Here is a 23,697-nt window from a genome sequence, read left to right on the forward strand (position 1 = left end):
AATATCTTGCCCTCTCTCTTCTTCTGGTACCCCTATAATTCTGATGTTGGTACGCTTGAAGTTGTCCCAGAGGTTCCTTACACTATCTTCATATTTTTGGAATCTCTTTTCTTTTTTCTTTTTCGGTTGGGTATTTTTTGTTTCTTTGTATTTCAAATCTTTGACTTGATTCTTGGGATCCTCTTGTCTGCTGCTGGATCTCTGTAAATTATTCTTTATTTCAGTCAGTGTATGCTTAATTTCTAGTTGGTCCTTTTTCATGTCCTCCATGGTCTCACTATACTTATTGAGGGATTCATTAAATTTATCGGCGGTTTCCATAAAATTCTTGAAAAACCTTATAAACGTGGCCTTGAACTCTATATCCAATCGTTTGCTTTCCTCCATTTCTGCCATTTGTGACCTGTTTCTTTGTCTCCGCATTTTGGCAGCTTCCCTGTGTTGATAGAGTGGCCCTGTGCGCCAGGTGTCCTGTAGGGCCCAGTAGCTCAGCCTCCCCAGTTACCTGGGGTGGACACTCTTGGTGCACTCTTGGTGCCTTGGTTGTTGTAGAATCACTGGGAGGAATTGACCTCCAGGCCAATTGGCTGTGAGAATCAGCTGTGTCTAAAGTGGGAGAACTTCTGTGCTGAAGACACCCTTCTGGGGCAAGACTTGCTTCAGTGGGGCTTTGGTGCTCACTGAGTCTGCTCCCTGAGTGTGTCCCTTATGGATCTGAGGAGTTGCAGTCTGGATGGTCCCCCTCTGACCACTGGGTACAGTGGCTCCTGGATCTAAGGAGGTGCTAATTCAACCTCTGCCTGAGGCGACACAGCAGGAGCCACGAAGAGGCTCAGCTGTGAAGCAATGCAAGCCTCTGCGGGGCCTTGGGCCTTCTCTTGGAAGTTCCGGGTCTGCCTGGCTAGGCTGCAGTTAGGTACATTCACATGCAAAAGCCTCTGCCACAGCCTGGGTGGGGCGGGGTCTCAGGGAATCCGAGGGCGGATCAAGGAGCGGTCTGCCTGGCTCGGCTGCAGTTAGGTACATTCACATGCAAAAGCCTCTGCTGCAGCCTGGGTGGGGCGGGTTCTCAGGGAATCCAAGGGCGGATCAAGGAGCTATGGCTGATTCTCCGCCCGGAGTCGCGGGTCTCAGTGACCCGCTAATTGCTGCAAGCACCTCTGAGGGAAAGCCGCCTTCAAGTTCGCCCGCTGCCGGACAGACTAGCTTCTCCCCGTATGAGTCCTGGGTCCCCAGAGACTTCCCGGAACCGGAGTTCAGAGCAGTCAGGAGCTTGTGATTCAAAAAGACAGCCGCGTCCTCAGGTGCCACCCCCTTTCCTCGCGGGCGCGAGCCGCCGTACCTCTGCACTTCACCTCCGCAGCGCCTCTGGCTCTCAGCGTGCTTTTCTTTCCTTCTAGTTGTAGAATTTACACTCAGCCAGCCTTCCTGTTGTTCTGGATGATGTTTGCTCAGTCCTTTGCGGTAATTTTCAATTGTTGTGTGAGGCGACAATTTCCCGGTGTTTACCTATGCCGCCATCTTAGTTTCTCCCGAAAAAATAAATCTTCCCTTCATTTTCACTTATCCTGATAAACACACTTGTGTGATCTTTAGTATTCTTGGTGCACACATTAGTACATCTAATAAAATCTATTTCCAGGTGTGAAATTGCTAAGGCAAAAGCTATATGCATTTAAATTTGCCTATCCAATGTAGCAATTCCCACACATGATGTAGGAACTGCCTAAAGCTTAGCAGGGACAAATATTTTCCATCCTCAGAAACATAATTCATTCGTAGCAATATTGTATCTCTTATGACATTCCAAATTTAAATCTAATTCACTATCTAAACATTAAAAAGGAGGAATGCACACACCTGAATTTTTCTGGTCCAAATGCTCCATAAAAAGTAGTCAATTTTTCATGAGCCCTTAGAACCTAAAAAGGAATAACAGATCATCTGCATGCTGTGTGCAGTAATATTAAAATTAGACCTTCTGTTGGAGAAGGCTTACACAAGCCTCATCCTGTCGATTCCCATAAGTATGACTGCCTTTCAACACAAAACAAAAAAGAGTTGGAATAAAGGAAACATTTCCAATCACATTCAATACAATAAAACTGCAAAGGAGAGGAAGCCATTTGCACGTTAATTGTGGGTGCCTTCAAAAGCAATTAGTTTTCCACTAATTTATAAATGCCCTCAGGGTAGAACCTAGCTAGATTATACCAAAAATTTACTTTGAGAGTTAAAAAAGTATATATGCACATGTACACACACACACACACACACACACACACACACACACACACTTTTTGTATCATAACAATCATCGTTACAGTTGACATTTATTTGCAGGCTTAACAGGTGCCAGGCACTATGCAAAAAATGATTTATCTAAATAATTTCATTTGACTTCAAAATAACCCTCTATTTGGTTATTAAAGTTACTCTTGAAAAATACTACAGGCCTATCTCTAATTGAAAAATATACAGTCATGAGCTGCATAATGTTTCAGTCAATGACAGACCACACATATGATGGTGGTCCTGTAAGATTATGATGGAACTGAAAAATTCCTACAGCCTAGTGACATCATAGTGCAACCCACTACCCACATACTGGTGGTGATGCTGGTGGAAAGAAATCTACTGCACTGCCAGGCACATGGAAATATAGTACATGTGTTCTGTATAATACGTGATGATAATAAATGACTGTTTCTAGTTTATGTATTTACTATACTTACTTTTTATTGTTATTTTAGTGTACTCTTTCTACTTATCTAAAAACAGCTGGCACCCGGCTGGTGTGGCTCAGCGGTTGAGCATCAACCCTGGAACCAAGAGGTTGCCAGTTCGATTCCCAGTCAGGACACATGCCCGGGATGCGGACTCAAATCTCCAGTGCGGGGAGTGCAGAGGCAGCCATTCAATGATGTTCCTCTCTCTCATCGATGTTTCTATTTATCCCTCTCCCTCCCTCTTTCTAAAAATCAATGAAACATTAAAACAAAAGTTTGCTGCACCAAGTGCCCATCAGTAGATGAGTAGTTCAAAACCTGCGGTACATTTACACAATGGAATACTGCTTGGCCGTAAAAAAATAAATAAATAAATAAATCTTACTTTTTGCGACAGCATGGAGAGACCTGAAGATTATGTTAAATGAAATAAGCCAGTCAGAGAAAGACAAGTACTATATGATCTCTCCCATATGTGCAATCTAATGAACAAAATGTATTAACAAGCCGAAGAGAGACAGACGCATGGATAGAGAGCAGGCTGACAGCTATGGGGTGGGGGGCTTGGGAGGCTCAGTGGGGTGGTGGTGGAGGCATTGAGGGGGAAAAAAAGAGGAAAAACTCAAGGACATGGGCAACAGTGTGAGGAAGGAAGGGTGGGGGGAGCTGGAGGTGGGCATAGGGGGCATAAATGGTGATGGAGATTCGACTTAAGCACACATACACAATACAGTGTACAGATGATGTGATGTGGAATTGTGCACCTGAAACCTGTATAATTTTGTTAACTAGTGTCACCCCAATAAGTTCAAGAAAAAGGGAAAAAAAGTTTTCTGTAAAGCAGTACGCCACATTCTGCAGCAGCAGCCTCATCCATGCTGTGTTTGCTGCAGCTCTTGACTGCATCGTTTTTTTCTTTTGCTTGATTTCATCTCATGTTGTTTTATACTCTAATGTAGCCCAACTGTGCAGTGTTTCTAAAGTCCACAGTGGTGGACAGTAGGGTCCTAGGCTCTCATACCCATCACCATTCACTCACTGACTCATCCAGAGCAACCCCCAATCCTGCAGGTTTCACCCATGGAAAGTGCCCTATAGAGGTACTGGTTTTTATCTTTTATACAGTATTTTTACTGCACATTTTCTATGTTTAAATACGGCGTAAATATTCACTGTTGCTGTTAAGACGGCCTCCAGTATTCAGAACAGTAACATGCTGCACAGGGTGTAGTCTAGGAGCAACAGGCCAGGCTATACGATATAGTACACTGTACCGCACCTAGGGTTTTGTGGTGTGTGTGTTTTTAATTTTTTAAGAATTTATTTGAGCCAAACTGATGACGTATGCCAGGGAGCAAGAGCTCAAATGCTCCTGTACCATCCAGGTTTGTGTACGTGCACTCTGTGGTCTTCGCACAATGACCACATCACCTAAGGACACATTTCTCAGACCATTAAGTGGTGCCTGACTGTACAGTATATTCACTCGAAAATTAATCCATAAATATAATGTAATTACCTCTTTTAAGCCATAAGAATAGACAAGAACAGTTCTGTCTTCTTTTTTCAAAAGCTAAGATGAACAAGAAACACAGTTAGAATATCTGCTGTTAGGTTTTTCATGAAAGATGAGTATTTTTGTGAATTAAAGGAAAAATTCTCTCTAAAAATAAAATTGCATCAAACTTTGAAATAAATAGTGAACAATAAAGAAATGACCTATCTTAAAAAGCAATGTGTTCTATGAAAGAAGCTCACAACATTTTGCCCATCTGTTACACCTGGATTTTAAGGAATATAACTAGCAGTGGTGTTCAAAGGTCACTGAGAAGAACAGTCAACAGCAAAAATACACTTTTTAAAAGGCCTATGATAGAAAAAGAACTCGTTATTTTTGAAATTACTTGTTTTGCATAAGACAAACATGTTTTAAATGTTATGAAAACGTACCCTGGTTTTGGCATAATTTAGCATTTCCTGGGTTGTTTCATAGGTTATCCACTGAGCCTCCAAGCAGTAATTCACCACAAAGTCATCGTCCTGTTGCATAAATGCCAGACATAGTAAGGTGACCTAATGTTGACCCATCTGTCAATCCAGACACCGAACACATGGCAGGGAAAACACACCTGGATTTTCCGTAGAGTCTCCTTAGCCTCATCTACCAGTTTCTGCCATTCGGTCTGCTCACTGGTGTCCACAGAACTCAAAGCGAGTTTCTCCAATATATCATTTGATTTTACCTTGTAAACAAGCTGTAATATAAACACGCCACATCGAGTACCTTGAAGCCAAAAATGCTGTCTCTCTAGCATCTGGTACATGAAAAAAAAATGTTTTTCAATGAACAAATAAATTCACGAGTGATTACCTCAACATCCAGCCCAAACTGAATGGCAAAGCTCTCGGCTTCAGCAAATTTGTGTTTGTGAAGTAACCGACTCAATCTGTGAAGCGGAGGAAAAAATTTTGGTAACATTTTTATTAATCGCGGGATTTAAGTTTTTCATTAAGGGATAAGGGTTAAAAGAAAATGAGAAGTTACCTGTTTTCTGGTAAAGCTTCTGTAAGACATCTGAGTACTAAGACAGAGACGGAGTCTTCAGAGAGCCTGAAAAAAAGTTTCCACTCTAAGTGCATTTGTCATTCATATTCATAAGTAAAATTTAACTTAGCTGTTATTTAACAACTTATCTGCTGAAAAAAGCATGACCTACTCTGGATCATTTTTGCAAATTCCCTCCAGAAGGTAAATGGTATCCTACAACAATAACAAAAACATGTTTAAAATTAATGTACAGAATTAGTTCATTTTTCAAAATAGTAACAGGAGTTTTCTCATTTTTTAAAATTTTTATTATTATTTTTTAGTTACACCCGAGAATATTTTCCCATTGATTTTTAGAGAGAGTGGAAGAGAGAGGGAAAGACAAAGAAATATCGATGTGAAAGAAACACATCGATTGGTTGCCTGCTGCACAAGCTCTGACCAAGGCCGGGGGAAGATCCTGCAACTGAGGTACGTGCCCTCGACTAGAATCGATCCCAGGACCATTCGGTCTGCAGGCCTATGCTCTATCCACGGAACCAAACTGGGTGGGGTCAGAATTAATTCATTTTATAGTTACTAGAGTAACAACTGGTTTAGGCAAAAGTTATCTATCAATGGAATTCTAAAATCACTGGGAAAACTGTTGGGGAAAAGGATATTCCCGTAGCCCTAACTGGTTTGGCTCAGTGGATAGAGCGTCAGCCTGCGGACTCAAGGGTCCCAGGTTCGATTCCGGTCAAGGGCATGTACCTTGGTTGCGGGCACATCCCCAGTAGGAGGTGTGCAGGAGGCAGCTGATCGATGCTTCTCTCTCATCGATGTTTCTAACTCTCTATCCCTCTCCCTTCCTCTCTGTAAAAAATCAATAAAATGTATTTTTTTAAAAAAAAGAATATTCCCGTAGTCTCAAAATAACACCACAAAAACAACTTACTACATACAAAGGGCGAAAGGTACCTTTACAATGGAAATCTGGCATCGTCGCCTTAACCATGTCATCAAATGTAACAACACCAAAGCAGGACAGACAGACATGAGCCCCTTAATGTAATGCAGCTAGGACACAATGTTACCTATGCAGTGTTCTTGCCAAAAAAGATTAGCATGAACCCAATCATGATGGAACAAACAAATCCAAATAGAGCAGTGGTTCTCAACCTTCCTAATGCCACAACCCTTTAATACAGTTCCTCATGTTGTGGTAGCCCCCAATTTCATTGTTACAAATTGAACATAATTAAAGCATAGTGATTAATCACAAAAACAATATGTAATTATATGTGTTTTCCGATGGTCTTAGGCGACCCCTGTGAATGGGTCGTTCGACCCCCAAAGGGGTCGTGACCCACAGGTTGAGAACCCCTGAAATAGAGGGATATTCTGCCCTGGCCGGTTTGGCTCAGTGGATAGAGCGTCAGCCTGCAGACTCAAGGGTCCCAGGTTCGATTCCAGTCAAGGGCATGTACTTTGGTTGTGGGCACATTCCCAATGGGGGGTGTGCAGGAGGCAGCTGATCAATGTTTCTCTCTCATCGATGTTTCTAACTCTCTATCCCTCTCCCTTCCTCCCTGTAAAAAATCAATAAAATATATTTTAAAAAATAGAGGGATATTCTATAACACAGCAGCCTAGGACTCAAAAAATAGCAATATCGTGGGAGACAAAAAAAAGATTAGGGAAAGGTTCAGATTTAAGTAGGCTACCATGTGACCATGACAACAAAATCCGATACATGATGCTTGGTTGGATTCTGGATCAGAAAAAAATATAGCTTAAAAAAAAATAGCTTTGCCACAATTGATAAAATTTGAATTTGGATGGTATAATTCATAATAGTTAAATTTTGTAAGTGTGATAACTGTGTTGCAGAAGAATGTCTTTATTCTTAGGAGATACCTGCTGAAGTACTTAGGGGTGATAGGTCATGATGTGGGCAATTAAAAATGTTTTTAAAGATCACAGTTAAAAATTAAATAAAAACAATATCTCCCTGCCTTGTTATCATCTAAATTTCTTGTGAAGACACAAAAAGGTGGAATGTGCAGTTGACTGATATTTTATTTGATTAATTTTCTGTTCTTTTTTTTTAAATGAAGACTGACCTTGGGCAAATGTATTTGAGGATATATGATAACAATAAATATAGTTATAAACCTGTGATCTACTCAGGTATTCCACTAAATTCCACTCAGGCTTAGCTTATTCTTAATTTTTTAAATATAAAGTAGTTCAAAATGTACATCAACTTACTGTGCTAATTCCTGTTTGGACCAGAGAAGAAACACCAGATACTTCCAAAGAGTACAGTATTTCCATCATAGGTAATGAATAGACCATGAAATTTTTCATCTGGGAAAAAAAAAGTAGAGCAATTAATTTAGTAGGTCAACATAAACCTCCGAGCACAAGGCAGCACTTCACAATCAAGGACACAATGAAAACACTTGGTACAGAGCAACATGGGAAAACTAATTTTGAGTCTGTTACTGTATTACGTGAATGTTACATATAAAATTATGTTCTATCCCATCTTCCAAATCTGAAGAATGAAAATCCACATAGCTCAAGTCCATTCTACAATCTGTATTTAAGGTGAATGTAATCCTTCAGTGTCAGAACTATGTAAGAGTCACTTTATTTTTAAATATATTTTTATTGATTTCAGAGAGGAAGGGAGAGGAAGAGATAGGAACATCAATGAGAGAATCATGGATCAGCTGCCTCTTGCACGCCCTCTACTGGGGATCGAGCCATAACCAAGGAAAGTGCCCTGACCAGAAATTGAACTGTGACCTCCTGGCTCATAGGTTGATGCTCAACCACTGAGCCACCCTGGCTGGGCAGGAGTCACTTTAATAAACATTCTCTTGTGGACATTTTATTCCTAAAATGCCCCAACTAAAATGTAGAACCGGGATTTATATCCATATTTTTTAAACAGGAAAAAAAGAACTCTTGCAGGGTTGTTTCTGATTTGTGAGGGGTCTGCATGAACTAAGAGCTAATATGTCGTGAGCATCACCTAACAACTACTTTTATATTAATGCTACTTCTAACACATAATATGAAAACACAACATGAAACAAATTTTCTAGTACCTTCTTATTAGTAGATGTCAGAGCTACTAATTTGAGATTTGTAATCCCTTGCCTAAAAGAGAAAAGAAGGGTTAAGTGAATCACATAAGATTTGTAAGCTAAGTCAAAGTGACATTCTGCATAAAATTTAAAATTCATACACAGATGACAATGAACTTGATTTCTACACATTATGGTACAGAAGACTGACACTCTTCTTTTTTATGAGTCATTTTAATCTGGATGCATAACTCAAGCAAGATGCAAACTTCCTTTGCTTGCCCGTTGGCTTATTTATTTTGGACAGACACTCTAACACAATCACTTAAAGGTTCATATTGCCTGTTCTCAATAAGCTTGGCCAACAATGACATGGTCTTTACCCTGTCGGTCTGTTCACAGTGCTACTTAGAATGCGATATATAGTGAATGATGAGATCAGAACCGGGCAAGAAACCTGGTCCTAACAGAAGGGCAAGCCCTATCAGCATCACAACGTACCGTGTGACTGAAGAAGGCGAATCTGCTTCGGTGGTAAGAAGGAACTCTTCTACGTGAAGAGAGGGCCAGTTCCATACAGGAATTAGAGTGTAAATATCCCATAAGCTCAGCACATTCTGCAAGAGAGACATTTCATTGAGACATCTTCTTAATGACTAAAGATTTCCATTTCAGGATATATATATATATATATATATATATATATATATATATATCATAATACACAAGACAGTATTTCATCCACACTGGCTAAGGTCAGTGTCTTTGTAAGTCTGACAACATTTTTGGTATTAAACACAATACGAAGGGGAAACATGAAAGGAGAAATGTCGAAAACATACATCAGCATCAAGAACAAAAAGCAGATTATCTATCAGCTGGAACTTCTTTGCACCTACAAAAGAGAAAGCAAGGTGTACAAGGATTATAGTCTGCCTTACATATCGTTATGTTTAAATAGTAAAGTACTATTTATGGACAAAAAGTTCCCATTCTCATTTAGTCCTGTTTCTATATTTTTTAGATGATCAATAAAATATAAAACCTCCAAAAAAAAAGAGTAACAAAGGCAACATATCAAGAAAAAGTCATGTATGTGGAAAATTATCAATTTAATCTGCCTCGTTTCAAAGAGAGGTTTGGTCAAGGACCCAAAAGCCAGACTCAGAATATTGACATGAACATTAGAACTCACTAATAATTACCAAAAGTAGTTTAATTAACTTATTTTACCTTTAATAATCTCTGCATCAATAACATTCGTAACTGTCATTTCTTTCTTGAGCGGATCTGGCTCCCATTTAGAGATTGCGCAATTACCAGTTCCCTACAGAAGTGACAACAGTACGTCAGTCGCAAATTTCATTCTTAGAGCTGCATTCTTCTCAAAGTGGAAACACCTAAGTTGCACACATTACTAATTTCAAAATATATACTTATATATTCAAACCCAACTCGCTTTCATCTTGTAGTTCCTCTCTCTGTTTTCAACAGGACAGAATGAAAAGGACAGTGAGCTGTTGGTATCTGTTGTGTTCGCATGAATATTTAATAAGGAGTATGTATATTCAGGCAGCTCACTCTAAAGCCATGAGCTAAACTTTATTTTATGTTTTTAATATATTTTTATTGATTTCAGAGAGGAAGAGAGAGGGAGAGAGAGAGATAGAAACATCAGTGATGAGAGAGAATCATTGATCAGCTGCCTCCTGCACGCCCCCAACTGGGGATGGAGTCTGCAACTCGTCCCCTGACCAGGAATCGAACTGTGAACTCCTGAACTAGGACTTAGTTCATAGGTGGACGCTCAACCACTGAACCACACTAGCTGGCCATGGGGTAAACTTTAACTTTGCATGTAAACTTGGCAAGTAAAAATGTTGTTAAATGTGCCCTAACCGGTTTGGCTCAGTGGATAGAGCGTCGGCCTGCGGACTGAAAGGTCCCAGGTTTGATTCCGGTCAAGGGCATGTACCTGGGTTGCGGGCATATCCCCAGTAGGAGGTGTGCAGGAGGCAGCTGATCGATGTTTCTCTCTCATCGATGTTTCTAACTCTCTATCTCTCTCCTTTCCTCTCTGTAAAAAATCAATAAAATATATTTAAAAAAAAAAATGTTGTTAAATGCTGTAATTACTCTGAATCTTTGCCTACTCCTTAAATATAATAGTAGAGGTTTTATTTGTTGTTTTTGTCTACATTCATAATTAAAAGAAATCATAAATTTCAGGTAGAGATTTATGAAAATAAAGATGCAGTATTTTTTCAATATAGAAACTCAGGTTTACTTATTAATTTTGTGAACTTAATTTTATAATTCCTATTTCTGTTACTGGTACACATCACAAATCAATTTGTAATTTAACCAAAACAATGTTTTAATGAAAAAACATTTCGGAAACAAAAAACAAACATTTTATAAAAAGAATTATTACCCCAATGATCATAGGGATTTTGCTTGCTAAATCTCCAGCCACAAGACTCAGACAACCAAGAGTATGATACTTCTCAGTAGAAATGAAACTGGACTTGATTTGTCCTTGTAACTGCAAAATTTAAAAAAATAAGAATGTTATACATAGGCTCCACAGTCCAAATGCCTTGAAAAGATTGATAAAAAATCTTTTTAAACCAATGAATTATATTTTTATAAAAACGGAAATGTTATTAATATGTTATATGATGCTAATTCCCAAAAGTTCAACCAGTAGAAAATTATATCCAGAAACACTCCTCAATTTTCATGAAGTCTAAGTTTTAAGAAGATAAGGCAATTTTATTTTCTTACCTTTTTTGCTTTATTGAAGTCTACATTTTCAATCGCTGTATGAAAAAGAGAAAGCAGGCTAAACTTGTAGTATTAACCTATACAGCACATACAAGTCGCCCCTTTTGGGTCAAAGTGAAATTACATGCAGTCTAGTGAGAAAAACACTGGTCAGAAATTAATACGACAGTGGTGACTTTTCAGTTTTGCCCTTGACCAACGATATAAACTGTGACTCGTGCTCAGAGCACCTACCAGACTGCCTTACGGTTCCTACACGTTCCCTTCCTTCCCGTTCCTATTGAAAGGGTCTTCTATTAAAATAGGCTCCAACTGTCCTATTCAAGCTCTGAAGTCCTACCTGTGAAGTCATCACTTTGCACGTTTTGGAAGAGCTACTTTATTTGACTCCTCTTTCGTTGAACTGGAGAGGTATGTACCTTAAAACTTGTTGTATTCCCCAGACGTTGCACATTTTTGGCACATAGTAGGTTTAAAAATATATATTTGTTGAATACATGCCCCAAAACATTCTTCAATCTCTCTTAACTCAGAGGGATGTATGGTCCACACTATTCACTTAGCACATAGTGAGTTACTGTTAAGTTAGTTTTGTTAACTATATTGTTAATACTTATTTAGTCATTACTGTTTCTGAGTTCATTCATTCCATCAAAAAGCATTTATCGCTCCCTCTTGCATCTCGGCCACCAACGTGCTATCCAGACTGAGGAAGACCTGGACACCTTGGGGCCATGTGAGCCACAGCTGTGGCCCCGTTGGCAAGCACCATGAGCAGCCAGGTGGCCGAGTTTACGCTGCTGGCTTGCATCATCATCACAGGATCAACTTCAACAAATATCACCCAAGTTACTCTGGGAAAGTTGGGATGAGGCAATACGACTTAAAGAGGAGCCAGAGCTTCTGCCCACTGTCAACCTTGGGAAAGTGTGGACCTTGGTCAGTGAGCAGCCCTGTAAATGCGGCCAAAAACAAGGCAGGAGCTGCTCCTATCAATGAAGTGATTCGATCAGCTACTACAAAGCCGGGGGGGGGGGGGGGGGGGGGGGGGGGCGGCTCCCACAGCAGCCTGTCACGGTGAAGGCCACGTTCAGCTTGAAGTCACATGGAGGGAGGGAAGTTCAGTAAATGCTTACAAGTAATTAAAAAATTAAAAAAGCATTTATCAATACGCTAATGTATGTCTTGTCTCTCCAACTAAGCTGTAATCTCCTTGAAGGCTATAAACAAATTATATTTCTTCAGATTCTGTTGCAGCCCTAACAGTGCAGAATAAGTATATTACAAATACATAAAAGGTATATTCAGAATCATATAGAATATAATTGAACTAAAATAATATTCTTAAAGAGAACATTTAAAAATTCACCTGGAGGACTAGTAAGAAATATTGCCGCAAATCAATAATAAGAAAACAATACATTACTTACCTTGCTGAATTTTTACAAGCTGAATGTTTGTAATATAAAAAAATCCATTGTTTGTAAGCAGCAGCATATAATAGGTACCTATTAAAATAAAACCAATCCAGTTTCTCTAAAAGTACGTGAATATAAAGTTTAAGCCAGGATCTGAACCCAGCTTAAAAATATGTTAATTTGATCATTTAAATTCTAATCATCAAATAATAATAATAATACAGATAAAACTTAATTACAAAGAACTGCAAAAAACAGTGTTAGCTCCTGTGAAGCTTTTTTTTTTTTTTTTTTTTTTTTAAAATATATTTTATTGATTTTTTACAGAGAGGAAGGGAGAGAGATAGAGAGCTAGAAACATCGATGAGAGAGAAACATCGATCATCTGCCTCCTGCACATCTCCTACTGGGGATGTGCCCGCAACCCAGGTACATGCCCTTGACCGGAATCGAACCTGGGACCTTTCAGTCCGCAGGCCGACGCTCTATCCACTGAGCCAAACCGGTTTTGGCCTGTGAAGCTTTTATAAAGCAAACTTCACTTCCTAGAAAGAAAAAACAAAAAAACCTCAGATATATAAAAATAAGTTAGCCCTAACCAGTTTGGCTTAGTGGATAGAGCGTTGGCCTGCGGACTGAAAGGTCCCAGGTTCATTCGATTCCAGTCAAGGGCATGTACCTTGGTTGCGAGCACATCCCCAGCAGGGGGTGTGCAGGAGGCAGCTAGCTGATCAATGTTTCTCTCTCATCGATGTTTCTAACTCTCTATCCCTCTCCCTTCCTCTTTGTAAAAAAATCAATAAAATATATTTTAAAATTAATTAATTAATTAATTAAGGTTCAGTTAACATTTGTTGAAATGGAACTATGACAAATATGCTGGAACCCACAAAAATTTTTTTTAAAGAATATAATGTCTCCTTACTGATCTATTGAACTGTCGAAACTAAAAATTAGTTTAGAATATTATATTAGGAAAAGTACATTTAAGTCTCTGAAAGAAACCACAATAAAAGTTTGTTTCTTACAATGATATTGATCACATCACTAGAAAATTTAACACTGTACAGCTAACATAATAATGAATTTACATAATTCATTTACTATAAATCTGATTTTTTGATTGGGTATTAAAAGACATAAAAAATTTCAAAAAACTTACCTTCACTTGAACCATCTTTCTCAATAACAAGAGTTCGGTAGGTACACTGATCTTCATCATTAGCTTTCTGAACAAAAGCCTATTTGCAAATTAATTTCATGTAAGATTAAGCCCAGAAAAATATAATCAAGAATTATATTCTTTAAAATCACAGAGCTATCGATTATCATTAGCAATAACTCTGCCAAACATTTTAGTATTAAAATGAGAAACCATTTGAACAAGCACACTAAGGATATTTGCAAAGCTTAATTTTACAATTTGGCATTTACTTCATATGTTTCTAAGGCATGATTCTTAAATTTAATATAGAGCAACATTATTCTTTTAATTTAAAACACAAATTAAGTCATGCTTTGCTCAAGTTTTTAGTTGTCTAAGAGATCATTTAGAATTTAGATAAAAGAAATGAAAAACAAAATAGGGTCTTACGTTAGTGAGCAATGTCTGCTTGGATGTCACATGGATAAAATGTAAGTTGCCACTCCTCTCCCCAACCAACAGGAACTGTCCTTCTTGACATAAGCCAACTACATCCACTTGCGTATCTGAAAATTTGAAATTGAAGTTACTAGCTACCTTTGAAAATGTTTATTTTCAAAACAAAAAATTATTCATTCTGTCATTACAAGTCAACTGTTCAAGCTTTGTTTAAATATTTTTTTAAAAATTTATAATCAAAGTAGAAAAGAATGCTACTGACTCTTCATCAGTCAACAAATATTTACTGAACTGCTTCTGTGCTAAGCATTGTTCTAGGCCTTCTGCACAGCTGAGAATGTGAGTCTCATCTTCATGGAGCTCAAATCTTAAGGCAATAATAACGATGATAAACAATGAGCATAATAAAATTATGTGGCATGTAAGATGGTGATAAATCCTCTGGGAAAAAAGAAAAAGTAGAACAGGGAAAGAGCTCAGAGGAGTCTTGCACAGTGCAGTATTAATTAGAGTGCTCACGTGAGATATGAACAAAGACTTGAAGGAGGTGAAGTTCTTGTTTGTGCAACAGCCAGAGGCCTAAGGGAGTGAAATGGAGGCTGAGAGGGGAACGGGAAGGAATAAAAGCAGTAGCATGTAAACTGCTTAAGAATTGAAATTACCCTAGCCGGCTTGGCTCAGTGGATAGAGCATCGGCCTGCGGACTGAAGGGTCCCAGGTTCGATTCCGGCCAAGGGCACATGCCTGGATTGCAGGCTCCATCCCCAGTGCGGGGTGTGCAGGAGGCAGCCAATCAATGATACTCTCTCATCATTGATGTTTCTATCTCTCTCCTCCCTTCCTCTCTGAAATCAATAAAGAAATATATTTTTTTAAAAAAAAGAATTGAAATTATTCAGTAGCAGTATCTTTTAAAATAATATATATTTTTATTGATTTCAGAGAGGAAGGGAGAGAGAGAGAGAAACATCAATGAATCATCGATAGGCTACCTCCTGCACGCCCGCCCCCACCAGCGGATCAAGCCCACAAACCTGCCCAGGAATTGAACCGTGACCTCCTGGTTTATAGATTAACCCTCAGCCCCTGAGGGACATCAGCCGGGCTCAGTAGAAGTACCTTCTACAAATGTATCAGACACTAACACAGCCCATGACTTCATTGGTGAAATTGTGAATTTTGTGGACCAGGGTAGAAATGGTAAGATCCCACAAAGATAGGAGCATCTTGCCTCCATAGTGTAATCAAGACTGTGTTCTCACAGGCATACCTGGATTTCTTTTCAGTCGTCTCAGTTCTTATGCAAACACTTCAACCATTATCTTCCTCTCAAATTTTCAGAAAAAGCTTTCACAATATTTTCACCTGTTCTCCCGCACAATCACTTATCTCTTAATTTACTCTTAAGTCCATATTTGCATATCTTTAACTCAAAGAACTCATAAGTATTGAAAAAGCTTTTTATAGTGCTACACATTCTAAAAATATTCAAATACCTGTTGATGATACTGAAATTATGAGCAAGATTCAGGTACCTGAACACAACTGGGCTCAACTGTTTCCTACTGTATTCTAATACAAAAGCCATGCCAGTAAAGTAAATTGTAGCTTTACCTGTATGTTTCCCCTTAGACCAGTGGTTCTCAACCTTCTGGCCCTTTAAATACAGTTCCTCATGTTGTGACCCAACCATAAAATTATTTTCGTTGCTACTTCATAACTGTAATAATGTTGCTACTGTTATGAATCGTAAGGTAAATATCTGCTATGCAGGATGGTCTTAGGCGACCCCTGTGAAAGGGTCGTTCGACCGCCCAAGGGGTTGCGACCCACAGTTTGAGAACCGCTGCCTTAGACCTACTGAGAAGGGCTCACCCCAATATCTTTTGAGTCTAATAACTCAGCACAAAAAAGGCACTCAAGATTAATGTTTTGAAATTAGTCCAATTTCGAGTCTTAGAGGTAATAAAGAAATGGCATTGCAGTAGAAATTGGTAGCAAATACATGGCTTCCAATTTATTTTATTGTTTTACAGTATGTTAAACTTACCAAATATAAGGTGCAACTGAAGCGATCTACAAATACTGTCAAGCAGTATCACTGACTGGTCGGCTATAATGATAAACCCATCACTTAAGCTGCATGCTTGTATCTTTGGATTTAATGAGGCCTGTGGGAAGGAAAAGCATGAGTAAAATAAGATATTTTTATACATGTTTAACAATACTGATCAACAGTAGCATCATAGTCCCAAGTACCCAAGTTTAAAACCTGACAGGCCTATTTTTTTTTAATTTTTATTTTTTAGCCCATGTGTCTAATTGGTCAAGTTTTTTCTTTGTACAGTGTATCTTGAATCCACCCAGATTACAAAATAGGGAAATAGTCCAGGATTGCTAGGAAAGGGCAAAGGTTTCCTAAACACAAGCCTTGGTTCCCTACGGGTTGATCTCAGGCCAATAGGAGCCAGCAGGCATCAACATAAACAAACCAGGATTGGCATAAAGTCTCAAGGTCTGGGACATGATAGGGAGGGGGACTGCGGTGTATTGTGAACTGGAGAGTACATGCCCACACAAACAAAGAGAGCAACATCAGTGCTTGCTTTGGCAGCACACATACTAAAAGTGGAACCATACAGAGAAGATTAACATGGCCCCTGTGCAAGGATGACCTGCAAATTCGTGAAGCGTTCCAGTAAAGAAAAGAGAGAGAGAGAGAGAGAGAGAGAAAGAGAGAGAGAGAGAAAGCAAAATCAGCCAGATTAAAGCCCCTTGGGATGCCTGGCATGGCCACATCTTCCAATTTATCAAGAAAAGCTGCATCGCTCTGACCAGTTTAGCTCAGTGGCTAGAGCGTTGGCCTGTGGACTGAAGAGTCCCAGTCAAGGGCATGTACCTTGGTTGTGGGCACATCCCCAGTAGGGGGTGTGCAGGAGGCAGCTGATGGATGTTTCTCTCTCATGGATGTTTCTAACTCTCTATCCCTCTCCCTTCCTCTCTGTAAAAAATCAATAAAATATATTTTTTTAAAAAAAGAAAAGCTGCATCTTTATGTGAAATGTTCTGACTTTTAAACACTGGCAGCTAAGTCAACATTTTAAAAAGCACTATGCAAGCCAAATATGAGTCTCCTGTTTTCAGCTTCTGTTGATTAAAGCTTCCCACACATATGTACCCTGAAGCAGTTGGACAGTTTGGTGATTGAAAAAGCTGAGTACTCTGGACAAATGTCTCAACTGACGCTCCTGTAAAATAGGGACAATAAAGGGTGTCCCAAAATTTATGCAAGAAGTAATTTTGATAGAAAACACAGGTTTATAATTAAAAATTGTAAATTTTTTATTGATTCATAAAGTATACAGTATAGGGTTATGTATGGAATAGCATATCGGGTAAATGGCTTTTACGGCTTTGCTGGCACATATGCACTCTTTTGTTGAAATTTTCCATGACCGTTTTGCATAAATGTGGCTGAATTTCGTTGATACAGCGCTCAATTTCCTCCTTCAAGGCGTGGGTGGTCGTGGGCTTGTTGGCATAAACCTTAGACTTCAAAAAACCCCAAAGAAAAAGTCCAACGGCATTAAATCGCATGATCTGGGCGGCCAATTCTGATCACCAAAACGGGAAATTACACGACCAGAAAATGACTCATGCAGTAACTGAATTGTTTCTCGGGCTGTATAGCATGTGGCACCATCTTGTTGAAACCACATGTCGTCCACATCCATATCTTGCAATTTAGGCACAAAAAACTGGATTATCATGTCGCGATAGCGAGCATCATTAACTGTTACTGTCTGAGCAGCTGCATTTCGGTAATGGAAAATTTCAACAAAAGAGTACATATGTGCCAGCAAAGCCGTGGAGGCCATTTACCTGATATGCTATTCCATACATAACCCTATACTGTATACTTTATGAATCAATAAAAAATTTATAATTTTTAATTATAAACCTGTTTTTCTATCAAAATTACTTCTTGCGTGAATTTTGGGACACCCTTTAATAATATCTACAACACTGGCTTGTTTGGAGGTGAAATTAACTCATGTAAAGGGCTTAGAAGACAGCCTTGCATACAGCATGCTTCATAAACGCTAACTATATTCTTCCACAGCTCAGTTTTAGGCTAATCGGTTCATTTTATGCCTACTTCATTGGTCACCTTCTCCAGGTGTAATTCTTGAAAACTCCACCTCATTCTGACCCCTTATGCTCTTTTACTTGCTTCTTCGACTAGTGAAAAGTTACACAAAGGCACTGCAAAACATGAACTGTGCTTTCACCTTCTAGGGATGAATCCATGCTGTTCTCTCTGCTTGAACTGTTTAACTCTTTTTTTAAAAAAATATATTTTTATTGATTTTTTACAGAGAGGGAGAGGGATAGAGAGTTAGAAACATTGATGAGAAAGAAACATCGATCAGCTGCCTCCCATACACCTCCTACTGGGGATGTGCCCTTGACTGGAATAGAACCTGGGACCTTTCAGTCCGCAGGCGGATGCTCTATCCACTGAGCCAAACCGGTTAGGGCTAACTCTTTTTTAAGATTATTTTTTCAGAGCAGTTTTAAGTTCACAGCGAAACTGATTTCCCATATACCCCCAGCTCCCACACATCCATAGACTCCACTATCAGCATCTCTCACCAGAATGATACATTTGTTACAAAGGATGAAGCTACATTGACACAACATAATCACCCCAAGTACATGGTTTCCGTTATAGTTCACTCTTGGTGTTGTACATTCTGTGTGTCTAGACCAGGGGTGGGCAAATTTTTTGACTCGAGGGCCACAATGGGTTCTTAAACTGGACCGGAGGGCCGGAACAAAAGCATGGATCGAGTGTTTGTGTGAACTAATATAAATTCAAAGTAAACATCATTATATAAAAGGGTACGGTCTTAGTATTTTCACTGCCCTAAAAATCTTGTTCTGTGACTATTCATCCCTCCTTCCCAACCCCAATACCTGGAAACCACTGATCTTTTTCTGTCTTCTCCTTACTCAGTATGTCATACAGTCTAGTTGGAATCACGGAGAATGTAGCCTTTTCAGATTGGCTTCTTTCACTTAGTAATATACATCTAAGGTGCAATTTATCTCTTTCTCCATTGTTTGTGCTTTTAACATCTTATCTAAAATGGCTTTGCCTAATCCAAGGTCACAGATTTCATTTGATTGTATTTTTATTTAAAATTCCACTTGTTCATTGCTGGTACCAGGGAGAGCTGCTGACTTTTGCATATTAACCTTATATCCTGCAACCATGCTATAATCACTTATTCCAGTTTTCTTTGTTGATTTTTTCAGATTTTCTACATGGACAGTCATGTCATGTGAGAACAAAGACAGTTCTATTTCCTCCTTCCTGATCTAGGAAAAGTTCTGTTTGAAAATACAAATCTTAAGATATAAGGGGAACCTAGCTGGTTTGGCTCAGTGGACAGAGTATCAGCCTTAGGACTGAAGGGTCCCAGGTTTGATTCCGGTCAAGGGCATGTACCTTGGTTGCGGGCACATCCCCAGTAGGGAGTGTGCAGGAGGCAGCTGATTGATGTTTCTCTCTCATCGATGTTTCTAACTCTCTATTCCTCTCCCTTCCTCTCTATAAAAAAATCAATAAAATATATTTTTTTAAAAAGATATTAGGGGAATTCAGATGGAAATTTCCAATAATGTGAAACTGAACCTCGATTGCCTGAGAGGGTGCTATATTCACTCACAAAACATTTACCAGGTATCGACTGGCCTATCAAACACTCAGCAGCCGAAACCGGTTTGGCTCAGTGGATAGAGCGTCGGCTTGTGGACCGAGGGGTCCCGGGTTCGATTCCGGTCGGGGGCGTGTGCCTGGGTTGCGGGCACATCCCCAGTGGGAGGTGTGCAGGAGGCAGCTGATCGATGTTCCTCTCTCATCGATGTTTCTGGCTCTCTGTCTCTCTCCCTTCCTCTCTGTGAAAAATCAATAAAATATATTTAAAAAAAAAAAAAAGAAACACTCAGCAAAATTATGTGAATAATAGCATCAGAATCATTACCTTTTCGGAAGAGATCTTGGCTAGTAAATCTACTTGATATAAAGCAGTTCCATGTTCTTTTCTTGATCCAACACCTAGGTACCCACTTCCTGTATCATCACTTGTTAGCAGCTCAATCTCATTCCACATGTTTCTGAGACTGTTTTTGATTCGAGAATCACTGCCTTCCCTATGACAATACGCAAAATTAGACACCAGTTTTTATTGTTTAACAGATCCAGTTTATTGGGAAATGAAAAGGCTATGATTATTACCAGATAAGCACATATTGGTTTAGGAAAAATAACAATTCTAATCTTATCAATGTCATCCTAGAGTTTCTAGCATTTTGTGTGCCTGGCTTGAAATTATAACAAGGTTTCATTTGAAATAAACCTTTAAGCAGTAGAGCAAAAAAATCAATAAAAGCTCTGAAGTCAGATTGTATGGGATATCTTAGGATGGTAAGGTTCCAGATGAACTTTAAAAAAATGTCCATTATCTCAGCCAGTGTGGCTCAGTGGTTGAGCGTTGACTTATGAATCAGAAGGTCAGGGTTCGATTCTGGTCAAGGCACATGCGTGGACTGCCCACTCGATCCCCAGTGGGGGTCATGCCGGAGGCAGCTGATCAATGATTGTGTCTCATCATTGACGTTTCTATTGCTCCCTCTCTGAAATCAATAAAAATATATTTTTAAAAAATGGGGTAATCTATATCATAGAAGACAGATGAGATTTAAAAAATAGTAATAAATAAATGCCCATTTATGTTTCCAGTATCTTACAAAAATGAACAATACTGGGAAAGAAGAAAAACCTGGATTAGGTTTCTGGCTGAATCAAAGAGTATATCTGTAACCTTAGTCATATAACCATCTCAACAAAGATTTATATAACTCATTTAATGTGCGGTCTGAGTCAGAGCAGAATACTAAGATGAAAAATGAAAAACAATCTCTGGATTAAGACTTTAAGACTGCTGGGGAACAATAAACAAATAATTACAATTGTGTTTTTTTAATATATATTTTTTTATTGATTTCAGAAAGTGAGAGGAAAAAACATCAGTGATGAAAGATAATCATTGATTGGCTGCCTCCTGCACACCCCACACTGGGGATCAAGACCGCAACCCGGGCATGTGCCCTGACCGGGAATCAAACCGTGACCTCCTGGTTCATAGGTTGACTCTCAACCAGAGCCACGCCAGTCCGGCTAATTACAATTATGTTGATACACATCAGAATATGTTTTAAAATCTATGGCAAGTACAGCACAGGGAAGGAAAATTTTTATTTAAACTACGCGCTCTTCCATATTTACTTGTCCTTTAGCAAGCAACTTAATCTTTGTTTCTCAATTTGCTAACCTATAGAATAGGAATATAGTTGTACCTACCTGAAAGGTTATGAGTTTTAAATGTTCACAAAATAATTCTTGGGCCCTAACCGGTTTGGCTCAGTGGATGGAGCATCGGCCTGCGGACTCAAGGGTCCCAGGTTCGATTCCAGTCAAGGGCATATACCTTGGTTGCGGGCACATACCCAGTAGGGAGTGTGCAGAAGGCAGCTGATCAATGTTCCTCTCTCATCGATGTTTCTAACTCTCCCTCTCCCTTCCTCTCTGTAAAAAAATCAATAAAATATATTATTAAAAAAAAATAACTCTTGGTTCATGGAAAGCACTCAGTGTTGGACGTGAGGGCGATCTGGCTGCGACATCTGTCACCCCATTGATCGCCAGGGTTGATTCGGCTGATCTGGCTGGCTGGGCGGGTGTCCCCCTCCTCCCTCACGGATCCATGTGCGTCCCTCCCGAAGCTGCGCGCTCGGTCGAAGAGGACGACCCCCACCCCCCCCCCCCCAGGAGAGGACCGGTCTTTGGTCAAGGGTATACGAGTAGCTGCGCTCCCCTGCTAGAACCTCCAAACAAGCTCTCAATTTAAAGGGTTAGCGAATTTATTATTGCTATTGGTGGAAGCAGTAATAATTTAAGGTCAGGTTTTTTTGTTTCTTTTAAATACATTTTTATTGATTTCAGAGAGGAAGGGAGAGGGAGAGAGATAGAAACATCAATGGTGAGAGAGAATCATTGATTGGCTGCTTCCTGAGTGCCCCAGGGATCAAGCCTGCAACCCGGGGACCCTTCAGTCCGCAGGCTGACACTCTATCCACTGAGCAAAACCAGCTAGGGCTATTTTTCAATTAGAGTTAACAAAGTCATATTAGTTTCAGGTGGACAACAGTGAGTGTTTGTTAGAGGAGCTCTTTAAATGTACAGAAGAGTTCTTACTCAGAGCGTAAGCAAGGGCACAGAAAGAAAGCTTGTCAGGATAGCCCATAGTTTTAGTGGCTGGTGTTCCGGTGGGAGTTGGGAGATAAAGACAGGCGTGGAAGGATACTAGTAGAGTGAATACTTTTATGGGTCTCAGTGTCCCACATCTGTAAAAATAGTGATGGCAGAAAAGGGTTTTATCATTATGAAGTGTATATTCTTTTTGTAAAAATATGTTCTTATTGATGTTTGAGAGGAAGGGAGGGGAGGAGGAGGGAGGGAGAAGGGAGAGAGAGAACTATCATTTATGAGAATCATTGATCGGCTGTCTCCTGTACGCCCCCTACTGGGGACCAGAGCCCACAACCCAGGCAGGTGCCCTGACCAGGAATCCAATGGTGACCTCCAGGTTGATGCTCAACCATTGAGCCACATGAAGTGTATATTCTTGTAGGAAGGTCATAAATAAAATAGTTAACACGTATTGAGTATACAAGATAGTTTGGAATGCTTTATTCATTTAGTCAACACAACAGCCCATTTTACAGATGAGATTGAATAAACGGCCACGGTCACCTAAAGCGAGTAAATGATGCAGCGAGACAAGAAAACACCAATCTCCGCCTGCTATGACCTGTTACACTCCCTCCCTACGAAAAAATAAACAAACGCACAAACAATTACAAACAGGTCAAGTGTATCAAGTAAACAAAACGGTGCTAAGGGATGGGGAGGGTCCCTTAAGGAGGACCTGTTTGGAAAGGGAAGGAGATGAAATCTAAGCTGAGACCCGAACAGCAAGAAGCCAACTATTAGTTGCCAAGTCTCAGAGGCTGGGACGAGTTTGGGGGCGAGAATGGAACAGTGCGGGAGCGAAACGCATCCTCGACTTCCAGGTTGGGTTTATCCTCAGGGCAAGGGAGAAGACAGTAAGCAAACTGAGTGATACGATTTAACTAATGACGTGGGAGCACTTTGGCTGCTGGCTGGAGAACAGATCCGCGAAATGAAACGGTACCAATCAGACCAACGTGCATCAACGTCGGCTGGACGCCGGGACCAGCAAGAGCCGACTCTAACCTCTCCCACCAGAGTCTGGAAGGGAAAACACCCCACACTGTGCTGAGAGCGCTGCTACTTCGACCTGGACCCACACCCAGTCCCTACAGCAGCGCGACAACCCCCCCTCCACACACACACACACACACACACACACACACACAATCC

The 23,697-nt window shown here is 39.8% G+C and overlaps 1 protein-coding gene and 1 non-coding gene across 4 annotated transcripts in view; one reads left to right on the top strand and one right to left on the bottom strand.

Annotated features, from left to right (window-relative positions):
- Positions 1-23,697, bottom strand: part of KNTC1 (kinetochore associated 1) — a 64,972-nt gene that overhangs the window by 41,132 nt on the left and 143 nt on the right. For 2 of the 3 annotated variants that reach the window (XM_036354010.1, XM_036354007.1), the window contains exons 2-20: positions 20,216-20,384; positions 16,216-16,336; positions 14,157-14,272; positions 13,725-13,803; positions 12,575-12,652; positions 11,145-11,179; positions 10,792-10,902; positions 9,591-9,684; positions 9,200-9,252; positions 8,859-8,974; positions 8,379-8,430; positions 7,531-7,629; positions 5,447-5,490; positions 5,275-5,340; positions 5,101-5,176; positions 4,859-4,984; positions 4,680-4,769; positions 4,249-4,302; positions 1,861-1,922 (exon numbers count right to left, since the gene is read on the bottom strand). In XM_036354010.1, the coding sequence (XP_036209903.1) occupies positions 1,861-1,922; positions 4,249-4,302; positions 4,680-4,769; positions 4,859-4,984; positions 5,101-5,176; positions 5,275-5,340; positions 5,447-5,490; positions 7,531-7,629; positions 8,379-8,430; positions 8,859-8,974; positions 9,200-9,252; positions 9,591-9,684; positions 10,792-10,902; positions 11,145-11,179; positions 12,575-12,652; positions 13,725-13,803; positions 14,157-14,272; positions 16,216-16,336; positions 20,216-20,344 (1,601 nt within the window). In that variant the 5' untranslated portion in view covers positions 20,345-20,384. Of the gene's footprint in view, positions 1-1,860; positions 1,923-4,248; positions 4,303-4,679; positions 4,770-4,858; positions 4,985-5,100; positions 5,177-5,274; positions 5,341-5,446; positions 5,491-7,530; positions 7,630-8,378; positions 8,431-8,858; positions 8,975-9,199; positions 9,253-9,590; positions 9,685-10,791; positions 10,903-11,144; positions 11,180-12,574; positions 12,653-13,724; positions 13,804-14,156; positions 14,273-16,215; positions 16,337-20,215; positions 20,385-21,594; positions 21,618-23,697 lie in introns of those variants that run through there. The other variant, XM_036354009.1, reaches the window with a different exon arrangement.
- LOC118678671 lies at positions 16,764-16,870 on the top strand. The gene has a single exon (XR_004974965.1). It is a non-coding gene; the product is annotated as a U6 spliceosomal RNA (small nuclear RNA).

This window comes from Myotis myotis, unplaced genomic scaffold (assembly GCF_014108235.1).
Source record: "Myotis myotis isolate mMyoMyo1 unplaced genomic scaffold, mMyoMyo1.p scaffold_m19_p_20, whole genome shotgun sequence".
NCBI lineage: Eukaryota > Metazoa > Chordata > Mammalia > Chiroptera > Vespertilionidae > Myotis > Myotis myotis.